This window comes from Oncorhynchus gorbuscha, linkage group LG07 (genome assembly GCF_021184085.1).
Source record: "Oncorhynchus gorbuscha isolate QuinsamMale2020 ecotype Even-year linkage group LG07, OgorEven_v1.0, whole genome shotgun sequence".
Taxonomy (NCBI): domain Eukaryota; kingdom Metazoa; phylum Chordata; class Actinopteri; order Salmoniformes; family Salmonidae; genus Oncorhynchus; species Oncorhynchus gorbuscha.
In genome coordinates, this window is record NC_060179.1 from 57,348,142 (window position 1) to 57,363,132 (window position 14,991).

Sequence of the window (14,991 nt, forward strand, 5' to 3'; positions counted from 1 at the left end):
CCCCTCACTCATGTAGAGTGGTCACCGGCACACCAGCCAGTTCTGCCACCACCTGGACTCCAGCATGTCCGGTGGTCACTAGTGCACCAGGAGGTTCTCTAGCCAGTGCCCTCGCCAGTTCCTCGGCCATGACTACCACCAGGACTCCAGCACGTCCAGCGGTCTCCAGTGTCACAAGTGCTCCAGCCAGTGCTCCCAAGCTAGGTACTCGGACAGTCAAACTGTCACCATCGGAACCTGAGCACATCCAGAAGCCAGCTCCGCACCCAACCTGCACCCCAGGAGGCGCCACCACAAGCAGCACCTGAGCCAGTGAAGCCATTGCCAGGGCTGCAGCCAGTCCAGCAAGCGTCAGAGCTCCAACCTGCAGACAACCAGCCAGACATGCAGCTACTGTTGCCTGAGCCAGCACCCTAGCCAACACTCCAGTTACTGTCACTCCTGGGCAGCCATAACCGGACTCAACTCCGGTGCTGGTCCCTACACTACCTGCTGCCCTTGCAGAACTGCTCGGTCTGGACCTGACGGCCACGAAGACTCCCCAACAAGAGTCCCAGTTGGCGTCACCATCCAGCACCATGTACTCTGGACCTGCAGTCAGCTGACCCTGATCCTGTTCTGGTTCCAGCATCAACTGCAGTCAAGAACTAGCCCTGACCTCGGCACAGCGTCTGGCCCTGTCCTGGACCCACCGGCCAACTACGCTCCAGTCCCAGGCCCAACACCATCGGCTGATCCAACCGCAGCCCGGGATTCCCCATCTGGACCTGATAGGATACAATTAGCGGCTAGCATGTATACAAGAGTTAACAGTTAACTGCCCTGGTATGAATGATTAGGAGTCAGATGTAAGTTTACTATTTATAAAAAATGACTGGCTTAGTTCAAGTGGTCTCTGAGCAAAAAAACAAGACAAACTCGGTTACCAGACTACCCTATCTAGGATACATATTAGATCAGTGTTTTTACATTATATCTTCCTCACACACATCTCTTATCAGCTTATGTAACTACTAACTACCCTATGAAATAATGTACTTAAAAAGTACCTACCTACACACCAGTGGAGGCTGCTGAGGCGAGGACGGCTCATAATAATGGCCAGAATGGTGTAAATGGAATCAAACACATGGAAACCATATTTGATACCATTCCACCAATTCTGCACAATCCATTACCATGAGCCCGACCTCCCCCAATTAAGGTGCCACCAACCTCCTGTGGTACACTCCAATCAAAGAGAGCCTATGAAGGGCACAAGTGTGCGAGCGCCCTGAGTCGAGGTGTTAATCCTAGGCACCATGTTTTTGTGCTCTCTTAGGCCCAGAACAGACTCCTAGTCAACTTAGGATTTGACCTTCATTGTAGCCAACAATCAAAATAGAGAGAGCGGGTGTGGCGCACACATGATAAAATACATCCATTTATATATACAGTATGACTTGGGACGCAAGGTTTTCCTGACCCCGTGAGCCAACCAGGGAACAACTCTGGGTCTCACGATCAGATGACATGGTCAGAAAAAACTCCTGGCCCTGAAGAGGTAATTCACCAGAAGCAGAAAGCACGATGGAAAAGGCCGGTTTGTGCAGCATGACAGTTTGTCTGACAGCACATGATACATACATCAGCTATAACAAAAGCATCAATAAATAAATAAATACAATGTAGAAATACACAGGATAGAAAGAAATAAAAACTGAAAAGCTGCATGGGCAATGGCAACTCATGACAATCTGCTTCCCAAATGGCACCCTATTCTCTATAGTGCCCTACTTTTGACCAGAACATTATGGGGCCAAGGTCGAAAGTAGTACAAAGGGTGCCATTTCAGACACAGCGAAAGTCGTATATCAGGGATAAAAAAAGTTCAAATGGATCTACTGATTTGATCACCCAACACAGACAGGTAGCCCGGTGGGTGAGTCTTTCTGCTTTTAGGCCGGGATTCAACACGAATCGGTGCGTGAGCGCGCTTGACATTGGTCATTTCCAATTGAGCCATTTCCAATTGAGCCGACATCCGCAGCGTTTACCTTAAATGCGATCTCCACGAACCCAGTAAAATTGCCTTTGAAAGCAGCATTGTCTACAAGCGTGATCTGATTGAATCCTGGACGTAGTAAGCGTGTGCATTGTTGATGTCGAACGCAGAAACATGCACCCAGGCTAGTAAAAAGGAATACCCTGGAACGCTCTAGAAGGTATTGTAACCGAGAACACCACAGACGAAACCTTGTTAGCTACAGTTGAAGACAGTCCCCTCTTTACTACAGTACTCTGGTGGGAAGAATAGGATGGAAGAATGTACACAGGGATCAAACCAGTCTATGATGATTATAAAATAACAAAACCATCCTACAGTACATGAGTTTCAAAGTGGCATGCTAGCACATTCAAATACAACTGACCTAAACAAGACTAATACAGTTGTACTTTTTCAAAGTAAATTATATTAATATATATTCTTTATTGCATTACAGCAGGAGGATTGCCCTTGGCTTAGCTCGGGAGTCGGAGCATGTGTGTGAAACAAAGAAAATATTTGTTAGAAAGGAAATGGGGGAAAAAACAAAGAAAAAACTAAATATATTCTCTTACATTCTGGTTTAGAAAATGCCATGTTCATTATCTGGCTAAAAGGCTGGGTTATAGAGAGTAGCCTTGAGATCGCTTGCTGAGAAATGCTTAGTGCGTTTCCCTAGGTTCCCCATATTGACTTGAATCCAATTTCCTCCAGACATCACCTGATGGTAGGTGTTTTTCTAGTCTGCTATTGGGATACTCTCCTCGGGCAGTGTTTCCCCTATATGCATTTTCTTTTCATATACACTACCGTTCAAAAGTTTGGTGTCACTTAGAAATGTCCTTGTTTTTAAAAGAAAAGCTCATTTTTTTGTCCATTAAAATAACATCAAATTGATAAAAAAAAACAGTGCAGACATTGTTAATACTGTAAATGACTATTGTAGCTGGAAACAGTTGATTTTGTTAATGGAATATCTACATAGGCGTACAGAGGCCCACTATCAGCAACCATCAATCCTGTGTTCCAATGGCACGTTGTGTTAGCTAATCCAAGTTCATAATTTTAAAAGGCTAATTGATCATTAGAAAACCCTTTTGCAATTATGTTAGCACAGCTGAAAACTGTTGTCTGATTAAAGAAGCAATAAAACTGGCCTTTAGACTAGTTGAGTACCCGGAGCATCAGCATTTGTGGGTTCGATGACAGGCTCAAAATGGCCAGAAACTAACTTTCTTCTGAAACTCGTCAGTCTATTCTTGTAATGAGAAATGAAAGCTATTCCATGCGTGAAATTGCCAAGAAACTGAAGATCTGGTACAACTCTGTGTACTACTCCCTTCACTGAACCGCATAAACTGGCTCTAACCAGAATTGAAAGAGTGGGAGGCCCCGGTGCACAAGTTAGCAAGATGACAAGTACATTAGTGTCTAGTTTGAGAAACAGATGCCTCACAAGTCCTTAACTGGCAGCTTCATTAAATAGTACCCGCAAAACACCAGTCTCAATGTCAACAGTGAAGAAGTGATTCTGAGTTCCTCTGTCCAGTGTCTGTGTTCTTTTGCCCATCTTAATCCTTTCTTCTTATTGGCCAGTCTGAGATATGGATTTTTCTTTGCAACTCTGCCTAGAAGGCCAGCATCCCAGAGTCGCCTCTTCACTGTTGACGTTGAAACTGGTGTTTTGCGGGTACTATTTAATGAAGCTGCCAGTTGAGGACTTGTGAGGCACCTGTTTCTCAAACTAGACACTAATGTACTTGTCATCTTGCTCAGTTGTGCACCAGGGCCTCAAACTCTTTCTATTCTGGTTAGGGCCAGTTTGCGCTGTTCTGTGAAGGGAGTAGTACACAGAGTTGTACCAGATCTTCAGTGTCTTGGCAATTTCGCGCATGGAATAGCCTTCATTTCTCATTACAAGAATAGATGACGAGTTTCAGAAGAAAGGTATTTGTTTCTGGCCATTTTGAGCCTGTAATCGAACCCACAAATGCTGATGCTCCAGATACTCAACTAGTCAAAGGAAGGCCAGTTTTACTGCTTCTTTTTTCAGACAACAGTTTTCAGCTGTGCTAACATAATTGCAAAAGGTTTTTCTAATGATCAATTCGCTTTTTAAAATGATAAACTTGGATTAGCTAACACAACGTGACATTGGAACACAGGAGTGATGGTTGTTGATAATGGGCCTCTGTACGCCTATGTAGATATTCCATTTTAAAAAATTGCCGTTTCCAGCTACACTGGTCATTTACAACATTAACAATGTCTACACTGTATTTCTGATCAATTTGATGTTTTTTTAAATGGACAATGTTTTTTTGCTTTTCTTTCAAAAACAAGGACATTTCTAAGTGACCCCAAACTTTTGAACGGTAGTGTATCATCCTTTTTGGGATGATAAAATATTGTCAGTGTAAACTTAAACGATTAAAACCATATATAATGTATGTAGAAAAGATAAAGGAGCAATATTTGTTTTTACTTGGATCATCTTTGAGGACTAACAATCACCAAAATAAAACTAGAATATAAAATTCCCAAAATGTCATGGCTTTGATTTTGTTATAGTTATCTGAGTCACTCAGATAGCGTAAGAACATGGCATGAGCCATAGGAAATTATCTTTAAAACTGTAAAATGTTCTCTCCGCCGCATGGCAAAAATTGCAGGACATTTGCATTAAAACCGCAAAATGTTGCCTCTGCGGCCAAGAGGAGGGCCTCTAAATCCACACCATTGGCCACGCCAACTAGCCCCCCACGTTTACTAAGCCACCGCTGCTGAAAAAAATCCTGGGGGAAACCCCATCTGGTATTGGGGCAAAAGAAAGGAGGAACATGCTGAAGTGTGATAACCCCTATGTGATACAGTGAGAGACAATATCATAGAACAGTGACCGTGGGAGAGCGTACCCCCCATCCCTAAGCAGGAACTACAGTAAATCATTCCCCAGGCCTTCAATAACGTTCCACAATATTATAAATACTTCCGTTTTTGTTTGCCTTTCTTTTAAAAGTAAAAAATAAAAATGCTTTAGGGATCTTTCTTTTATAAAAAACAAAACAATTATACCATAATACAATTTAAACAAGGATCCCCCCCACCCCAAAAAAAGATTGGATTATCGCAGTGATAAACCACCCAGCATGTGTAGCAGTTTGGTTGAGGTTAGCGCTACCTGCTAGGAGCCAGTGCTTTCGGGCTGAGGTGGGTTGAGTGCTCCTGGGTTTAGGTCAATGGGCACTGAGGAGGAGTGCGATTATGAGCTTGAGGTAGAAGTTCCCCTCAACCACAGATCTAGGATCATGTTACCCTTTCTCCAATCCTAACAAACAAGAGGGATGAGAAACGATCTGACCCAGTGTCAGCAGTTAGAACCAACTTCGAGGGCTGATTGGTGGCATGTATTGCCACGCCCCTCTGTTCATTGTCTGAGCCAATCAGAAGGGAGAGTTCATCCCTAGTTTGGTCTCAAACTGTAGCTTCTGTCTCTTCTGGTAGCGAACCCTCACCCTGCAGACAGAAGGATCAACATATAAGAACAGTTTTTCGCCCCACATGACTATCCCTTCTCTAATCCTCTTCTCTCAACCATTCGGTCATCCGCAATATTCTGCCTTTCTCTCCCTCCTATCATACCACTCCTACTCTACTTGCATAGTTAAATAAAGGCTAAATTTAAAAAAATAGACTCATCCTTTCCCCTTCCTACCCCTCTCCTCCCCTCACCCTCCTCCATCTTACCGTATCTCGTGTAGTTTGACAGCCTCATTGAGCAGCACCACCACCAGGGAGGACAGGGAGACAAGTAGCCAGGCCAGCATGGGGATGTCCTTCAGGTCAAAGGTCAAATGTGCCAACCGGTCCTGCCACAGCTGGTAGTCCACAGTGGCCTGCACCAACTGACCCAGCAGACTGGAGGTGGGGAGGAAGGGCGGGGGAGACCGAAAGAGTGAGAAAAGAGTATCAGTTGATGCCAAAAAAAGATGAAACTTCTCTATTGCAGCTGCCTTTTAATACTTGTCAGAAACAGTTAGGCTACACGCGCACACACACTTACACAACGGGGACAGTGAGGCACCACCAGGTGTTGCTGAAGGGGTTCTTCTTCCACAGCGGCTGAGAGCGATGGACATAGCTCAGAGAGATGACCACTGGGAAAGGAGGGCGAGAGAAATGGAAAGAAAATCAAACGTAAAGATAAAGACATGAATCTTGGCTCTCTATATAGGGCCCTGGTCAAAAGTAGTGCACTATATAGGAAATAAGGTGCTATTTGGGATACAACCGGACTTGATAGATGCAGGGGTGAGAGTGACACAGAAAGCTCCTCCTGCCTCCCGGGTGGCGCAGTGGTCTAAGGCTGTGCCACCAGAGACTCTGTGTTCGAGCCCAGGCTCTGTCGCAGCCGGCCGTGACCGGGAGGTTCATGGGGCGATGCACAATTGGCCTAGCGTCGTCCAGGTTAGGGAGGGTTTGGCTGGTAGGGATTTCCTTGTCTCATCGCGCACTAGCGACTCCTGTGGTGGGCCGGGCGCAGTACATGCTAACCAGGTCGCCAGGTGCACAGTGTTTCCTGCGACACATTGGTGCGGTCGGCTTCCGGGTTGGATCCACGCTGTGTTAAGAAGCAGTGCGGCTTGGTTGGGTTGTGTTTCGGGGGACACATGGCTTTCGACCTTCATCTCTCCCGAGCCCGTACGGGAGTTGTCGTGATGAGACAAGATAGTAACTACTAACAATTGAATACCCCCCACCCCCCAAAAAAGAAAGCTCCTCCTACCTGTGTGCAGGGCCAGGAATCCAGCCATGACTTTCTGAGTGAGCAGCAGGCCGTTGGACAGCTCCCTGAACCAATGGGGAGCGTCCTGAGCCGAACTGACCCTGAGGATATCACTACAGCTGATGGTGGTGTTCTCTGCCATGGTCAGGTTGTTGGCCCTCAGGCAGACCTCGTGCAGCGTGAAGCCAAAGCCCAGGAGGTAGGCACACACAGTCAGGCCAAACCTCAAAAGGAAACAACCCAGGAAGTAGTTCTGCGTCTGCAGGAAGTAGATATACACAAATCTAAAGGTTAAAAGGAATGCCATGGTACACATGTCATGATTAAGATAGATAACACACATCTGATTCAGAACGAGAAGAGGTGAAGGGAGCATATTTGGAGTTGGCCAATCATGAAAATGAATATAAACTGACAGGGTCAGAGTGAAAATCTACAGGACGTTAACTCTCCAGGAACAGGGTCAGAGTTAAAATCTACAGGACAGTAGCTCTCCAGGAACAGGGTCAGAGTGAAAACCTACAGGACGGTAGATCTCCAGGAACAGGGTCAGAGTGAAAACCTACAGGACGGTAGCTCTCCAGGAACAGGGTCAGAGCGAAAACCTACAGGACGGTAGCTCTCCAGGAACAGGGTCAGAGTGAAAACCTACAGGACGGTAACTCTCCAGGAACAGGGTCAGAGCGAAAACCTACAGGACGGTAACTCTCCAGGAACAGCCCTGGTCTAGTGTACAGTAATACGTGTAAAGTAAAACTGGGCCGATGTGGGTAAACTACAGCACGTACCTTTCTGGGGATGGCATCTTGGTTCTTCCCCGTGGCCACGTTCATCACAGAACTTTCTGGTGGCTTTCCTAAGAACGACACACTGCCAACACAACACCCATAGTTATCATGTGGAATGCTGTTCGACTATATAACATTTGAGTTTGAAACCCATATGGTTAGTAGCAGTGATACCTGAGCAGTGGACAGCTGAAGCAGGACAGCCAGAGGATATCAGTGATGTTCATGGGAGGTGGGAGCTGGGCGAGGCAGGCCAGAAACTACACAACGCCAGGGAAACAAACAATACTTTCAGAAAATATTCAGCTCAAACTGTTGCATCCTCAGCTCTTTTATGATAGAAAAAAATAAATAGGCTGGTATGAGAAACTGGGGTGATAAAAAGAGCATTAGTATTTCAAGAATGCGAGGCTCAGGACAGTTCTCTCCCTCTCACCTGGATGAGGACCAGGGTCAGCTGACACTGCAATAGGAACAGGAAGCTTTTGCGGATGCCGTACGTAGTGTGACGCGCCTTGAAGGGAATCATACACGTAAAATAAATATATTTTATCTCTGTGTGCGTGCACATGTATGTGTCTCACCTGTTCTATGAGTTTGACCATGCTGACCGACTCCCCCTGGTGGAAGGTGACAGAACAGGCCAGGGTGTTGAGTTGACCAGAGAGACTGAGGGGAGACAGACCCTCCACCTCCCCGTTCAGGCCTGCTCCTGTCGCGTAGCCGAACGTCTCCCACGAACACCGCGACGGGTACAGGGGGTCCAGGGCGATGCTGGGGGAAGGACAAGAGGTTTTGTTGTTATTCAGCTTTATTTATGAGGAACGGTATTGTGACTTCATCATTTCATTAAGGCCTGGAGCAGTTGTGTTATCAGGTTGTAAGTGAATGTATGGACGCACATCTTAGACTATTTATAAATTAACTAGGCAACAGCTGCCATGTTTGTGACATGCGTTTGTTTCACGTGTACCTGAGGTCGCTCTGTAGGAAGAGGCAGCTGTTGCGGAAGTTGGCAGAGCTCCCCAGGCAGCACGTCACCTCTCTGTTCTCCTGCATGATCTTTATCATCTCACACATAGCTACACACACACACAAAAAAAAAGATTCAGAACAATCTCACACACGTACAATGAGCAAAAATATGAACCCAACAATTTCTAAGATTTTACAGTTGACTGATTCCAGTTCAAATACGGGAATCAGTCAACTGAAATAAATTCATTAGGCCCTGATCTATGGATTTCACATTACTGGGAATACAGAAGGTAGGGTCGTGGATCAGAAAACCAGTCAAAATTTCGTTTGACCGCCATTTGCCTCATCCTTCGCATTGAGTTGATCAGCCTGTTGATTGTGGCCTGTTGAATTAACCCCACTCCTCTTCAAGGGCTGTGCCAAGTTGCTGGATATTGGCGGGAACTGGAAAGCGGTCGTACACTTCAATCCAGAGTATCCCAAACATGCTCAATGGGTGACATGTCTGGTGAGCATGCAGACTATGGAAGAACTGGGACATTTTCAGCTACCTGGAGTTGTGTTCAGATCCTTGTGACATGGTTGTGCATTATCATGCTGAGACATGAGGTGATGGTGGTGGATGAATGGCTCGACAATGGGCCTCAGGATCTCATCACGGTATCTCTGTGCATTCAAATTGCCATCAGTAAAATGCAATTGTGTTCGCCTGCCATAACATAATCCCACCATGGGGCACTCTGTTCACAACGTTGACATCAGCAATCCACTCGCCCATAAACGTGTCATAAACGTGGTCTGCGGATGTGAGGCCGGTTGGACGTATTGCCAAAGTCTCTAAAACAATGTTGAGGCGGCTTATGGTAGATAAATTAACATAAAATTCTCAGGCAACAGCTCTGGTGGACATTACTGCAGTCAGCATGCCAATAGCACACTCCCTCAAAACCTGAGACATCTGTGGCATTGTGTGACAAAGCTGCATATTTTAGAGTGACCTTTTATTGTCCCCAGCAACAAGGTGCACCCGTGTAATGATCATGCAGTTTAATCAGCTTCTTGATATGCCCCGCCTGTCAGGTGGATGGATTACCTCGGCAAAGGAGACATGCTCACTCACAGAGATGTAAACACATTTGTGCAAAAACATTCAGAGAAATAGGCTTTTAGTGCTTATGGAAAATGTCAGGGATCTTTTTTTTCAGCTCATGAAATATGGAACCAACACTTTACATGCATATTTTTGTTCAGTGTAGCTGTAACAAGCATAGCTACATTGCAAATCTTGAGATAAAATAAACTCAAATACCACGATCAATTGATTTGTATATTAAAAACATAGTAATGTCTTTGTACCAAATACTAAGCATAGTCTAGAGCAGAAAAGGTTGATTCATGTACGTGAAGTGAACTGTAATATGTTCTGACTCACTCTCTGGGGTACAGTCGGTGAAGAGAGGCACCAGCAGAGGCACGTTGTCAATGTTCTTCAGGTGAGGACGAACCTGGTGGATACCACGAGGTAGCTTCGCCTGGGAGGGGGGGGGAGAGAAGGGTTAGCAAGAAACAGGTGTAAGTCACAGTTGAGAAGAGAAAACGAGAAGAAATTAAAAGAGAAGGAAAGACAAACAGTATTTGTCCTGTACTCTGTTGCAGTCCTCCAGGAAGCTGGGAACATCAGCAGTCTCCTCCTCTGGTAACAACGGCCCCTCTGCCTCATCTCGGGAGTCTTGGTGCAGGTCATCATGTAGGGAGTCCTGGCCTGGGCTGTTGGGGGCACCGTCACAGGGACTGTCCCTGTTTGGGGTCAGAGAGATGTGACAGTTCCACCCTGTCTCCAGGCCCATCTTCTCTGCAAACACCTTACACATACACAGGAGAAACAGACAGACAGGCAGATTGTCACCACTGTCGTCAGCTTTACCGTCACAAACATCTCAGAAAACACACCATACTCACCACTGTCGTCAGCTTTACCGTCACAAACATCTCAGAAAACACACCATATTCACCACTGTCGTCAGCTTTACCGTCACAAACATCTCAGAAAACACACCATATTCACCACTGTCGTCAGCTTTACCGTCACAAACATCTCAGAAAACACACCATACTGCACCACATCGTCACCACCACAAACATCTCAGAAAACACACCATACTGCACCACATCGTCACCACCACAAACATCTCAGAAAACACACCATACTGCACTACATCGTCACCACCACAAACATCTCAGAAAACACACCATACTGCACCACATCGTCACCACCACAAACATCTCAGAAAACACACCATACTGCACCACATCGTCACCACCACAAACATCTCAGCAAACACACCATACTGCACCACATCGTCACCACCACAAACATCTCAGAAAACACACCATACTGCACCACATCGTCACCACCACAAACATCTCAGAAAACACACCGACCTTGCTGCGTAGTTCGTCTTCCATGGAGAAGTAGACGAAGCGTATGCAGGCGGTGACCAGAGCGTCTATGAGCCTGACGGTGTCCAGACGAGCCTGGAACTGGGAGGACACCATTCCCATGAAGATCTGACCACTCAGAGCCTGAACACAGTCATCCTTCTCCACACCTTCTCCTATACCCTCTATGGAGAGATGTCAGGGGAGAGAGAGAGAAAGGAGGGGGACAAAATATGAAAATAAAAGCAAAAGTCACACTAAGGTACAACACAAAACACATTGTGAGTGTAGCTGCATCATTCTCTCTTCCCACCCTCTCCCCTCGTCCCTTACCATCAGAGCTCCAGGAGTTCCTGTGGGAGTCGTATTTGATAGGGGTGGTGGAGGGCAGTTCTACCCCAGAGAAGAGGTTGGGTCCGGGGGCTAGCTCCACACATTTCCCATTGAGCTGGTTGGACAGGGACACCTGCATGGGCTTGTAGGCAAAGGCAGAGCAGTAGCCCGACAGACAGGCACGCTGGTAGAAGTCCAGAACTTTCTTCCTGTAGGGGGGTAGCCATATAAAGAGTGAATAATGCATGAAGGCCTTTATGTTTATTGTGGTATAAGCAGAATTCTATATAATTCCAATGCAAGAACCCCCCAAAATTGTGCCCCCTCACTGATTTCAACAGCCCCCTTAGCCACGTTATCCTAGTGCCGGGTCTGCTCATTAGGTTATTATAAGGCTGCAATAAGACTACATAAGGCTGCGATAAGACTACATAAGGCTGCGATAAGACTTCATAAGGCTGCGATAACACTACATAAGGCTGCGATAAGACTACATAAGGCTGCGATAAGACTACATAAGGCTGCGATAAGACTACATAAGGCTGCGATAAGACTACATAAGGCTGCGATAAGACTACATAAGGCTGCGATAAGACTACATAAGGCTGCGATAAGACTACATAAGGCTGCGATAAGACTACATAAGGCTGCGATAAGACTACATAAGGCTGCGATAAGACTACATAAGGCTGCGATAAGACTACATAAGGCTGCGATAAGACTACATAAGGCTGCGATAAGACTACATAAGGCTGCGATAAGACTACAGCCTGATGACAATAAGGTTGTCATCAGGCTGCTATAAGGTTGTCATCAGGCTGCTATAAGGTTGTCATCAGGCTGCTATAAGGTTGTCATCAGGCTGCTATAAGGTTGTCATCAGGCTGCTATAAGGTTGTCATCAGGCTGCTATAAGGTTGTCATCAGGCTGCTATAAGGGCTTGTTGTCATCAGGCTGCTATAAGGTTGTCATCAGGCTGCTATAAGGTTGTCATCAGGCTGCTATAAGGTTGTCATCAGGCTGCTATAAGGTTGTCATCAGGCTGCTATAAGGTTGTCATCAGGCTGCTATAAGGTTGTCATCAGGTTGCTATAAGGTTGTCATCAGGCTGCTATAAGGTTGTCATCAGGCTGCTCTGACCTGTCGGAGCCAGAGAGGGGATAGATGTCAGATCCGTCCCAGACGTCAGTGCAGGCCTCCAGGATGAGGTCAGCTGAGCCGTGAGACAACATCTGGACGTTATCTAGGGGTGAGAGGTCAGGGGTCACAGAGGTGCAACAAAACAATTCCAAGAAAGAGGTCAAGGCTAAAAAAATAGGGTAAGAGACAGAGAGCGAGTGTGAAACCAGAGAGATGGAGTGAAAGGGAGCGAGAGGGAAGAGCTATAGAGAAAGAAAACGCTAGCTATTCTCACTGGAAGAGGAGTCTCTGATGAAGAGGGAGATGAGGTGGCTGATGGGAGGTTGTCTCTTGGTGAAGTTGTGTAGGCGTCGAGGGACAGACTCCTTGGCCTTCTCCCCACAAGGCAGCTGGTACAGAGCTAGGTGGTTCTCCTGTTTGAACAGCTCCCTCGCCCCGGGAGTGAACCCTGAGAAACACACGAGAAGAAAAAGAGTGGAATAGAAGGGGTCAGTGTGTGTGTGTGTATGCATGCGTGCGTACGTGTGCATCTCTTCCCTTCCTTCTCCTCACCTATAAGCCTGGACAGCTCACACAGTCCCCAGGGCACGTGGACGGGCAGCACGGCCCCGTGGCTTTCCTGCAGCGCCAGGTTACTGAGGTGGTCGGAGAAGCGACAGAGCTGCTGGGTGACGCTGGCGTTGCACAGGTTGAGCAGGATGTTGAGGCCCAGGGGCTTGAGGCTGGGCAGGTGGCACTGCCAGCCCTGCTCGTCGAACTGGATACTCACCGGGTTCTGCTGGTCCTGAGACAGACTCAGCATCTCCAGGTGGTAGTCACACACGTAGTCCTCCGCGTCGTTGTCACAGCAACCCACCATGTCCTGAGAGAGGGGTGGCGAGAGAGAGACAGGGGAAAAAAGAGGGGAATGAATGCTGTGCAGTAAGATAGTGATGACAAGAGATTGATATATTGTGTGTGTGTGTGTGTGTGTGTGTGTGTGTGTGTGTGTGTGTGTGTGTGTGTGTGTGTGTGTGTGTGTGTGTGTGTGTGTGTGAACGCACGCCTTACCTGTTCAGGGCCCTGTTCCCCTCCCTCGGTGTTGTGGCTGAAGCTGACATTAGATCCTGAGGGGTGTTTGGTGCGTGTCTCCTGCGCCTGCCGCCGAGGCTGAACTGTGTCTTCGGAACGGCCGGTGTCATGTGAAGTCTCACTGGGCTCATGCCCGCCCCCCATCCCATCCATCACTGGCATACACAGCAGAGCCTCCCCCTCCTGGGTCTGACAGATAGGACGACCAGCCAAATCAGACTTTCAATCACTGAAAAGATTCTATCAACTGTCAAAACGTGTCTCAGTCACTACCTCAGATGCTTAAAGGAACTAGATCATGGTCTCACGTCAGATAACGCGACGGTCGTGTCGCGTTAGAACGACTCCATCTGACGGAAGACAATGGAAACTAGGTACTAAAAAAGAGAGCAATTCTATCATTGATGTTCTATATTCTAGTACTACAGGTTTAAAATGTCACTTACAGGAACTCGTAGACAATAAGAGCCCTTATAGGTAACCGAACGATACATCTGATTTTAGTGGGCAAGAACAGGAGAAGATTAAGAGCAATTGGTGAAAAAGTAGCAATCTACAGACGTATACCCCCCACCACCCCAAATATACACCTTCTTGTCTACTCAAAACACAAACACGCACCTCGTCACGGTCATCGTCGGTCTCCATGCGGCAGAAGGAGTTGACAGACAGGTCGTCTCGCAGGTCTTGCTGACTGTCGTTGTGAGGCGGCTCCACGCGACCACTGAAGAACAACACGGTCTCTGGACTGGGGTTAGGCCAGGATAATACACCCTGTTTGTCCACACAACACAACACCTGGCGAGAGAGAGAGAAGAGTTATACCCTGCAATGCAGTGGCAATTGACAGGACGATAACAGATAACAGTCCTCAACTGGCAGCTTCATTAAATAGTACCCGTAAAACACCCGTCTCAATGTCAATAGTAAAGCGGCGACTCCGGGATGCTGGCCTTCTAGGCAGGGTTCCTCTGTCCAGTGTCTGTGCTCTTTTGCACATCTTAATCTTTTCTTCTTATTGGCCAGTCTGAGAGATGGCTTTTTCTTTGCAACTCTGCCTAGAAGGCCAGCATCCCAGAGTCGCCTCTTCACTGTTGACGTTGAGACTGGTGTATTGCGGGTACTATTTAATGAAGCTGCCAGGTGAGAACTTTTGAGACGGTCTGTTTCTCAAACTAGACACTAATGTACTTGTCATCTTGCTCAGTTGTGCACCGGGGCCTCTAACTCCTCTTTCTATTCTGGTTAGGGCCAGTTTGCGCTGTTCTGTGAAGGGAGTAGTACATAGCATTGTACCAGATGTTCAGTTTCTTGGCAATTTCTCGCATGGAATAGCCTTCATTTCTCAGAACAAGAACAGACTTACGAGTTTCAGAAGAAAGTTCTTTGTTTCTGGACATTTTGAGCCGGTCTTCGAACACACAAATGC

At 46.8% G+C, this 14,991-nt stretch overlaps 1 protein-coding gene across 5 annotated transcripts in view; it reads right to left on the minus strand.

Moving 5' to 3' along the window:
• Positions 1-4,295: 4,295 nt before the first annotated feature.
• The window catches only part of LOC124040085 (transmembrane protein 94-like), a 32,526-nt gene continuing 21,830 nt past the window's right edge, over positions 4,296-14,991 (minus strand). For 4 of the 5 annotated variants that reach the window (XM_046356889.1, XM_046356885.1, XM_046356886.1 and 1 more), the window contains 18 exons: positions 14,184-14,360; positions 13,542-13,751; positions 13,044-13,353; positions 12,766-12,939; positions 12,492-12,594; positions 11,351-11,559; positions 11,021-11,202; positions 10,225-10,440; positions 10,011-10,110; positions 8,574-8,682; positions 8,185-8,374; positions 8,037-8,114; positions 7,775-7,860; positions 7,601-7,682; positions 6,813-7,071; positions 6,090-6,183; positions 5,774-5,944; positions 4,296-5,542 (listed from right to left, as the gene is read on the minus strand). In XM_046356889.1, the coding sequence (XP_046212845.1) occupies positions 5,470-5,542; positions 5,774-5,944; positions 6,090-6,183; positions 6,813-7,071; positions 7,601-7,682; positions 7,775-7,860; positions 8,037-8,114; positions 8,185-8,374; positions 8,574-8,682; positions 10,011-10,110; positions 10,225-10,440; positions 11,021-11,202; positions 11,351-11,559; positions 12,492-12,594; positions 12,766-12,939; positions 13,044-13,353; positions 13,542-13,751; positions 14,184-14,360 (2,823 nt within the window). In that variant the 3' untranslated portion in view covers positions 4,296-5,469. The remainder of the gene's footprint in view (positions 5,543-5,773; positions 5,945-6,089; positions 6,184-6,812; positions 7,072-7,600; positions 7,683-7,774; positions 7,861-8,036; positions 8,115-8,184; positions 8,375-8,573; positions 8,683-10,010; positions 10,111-10,224; positions 10,441-11,020; positions 11,203-11,350; positions 11,560-12,491; positions 12,595-12,765; positions 12,940-13,043; positions 13,354-13,541; positions 13,752-14,183; positions 14,361-14,991) is intronic. The other variant, XM_046356888.1, reaches the window with a different exon arrangement.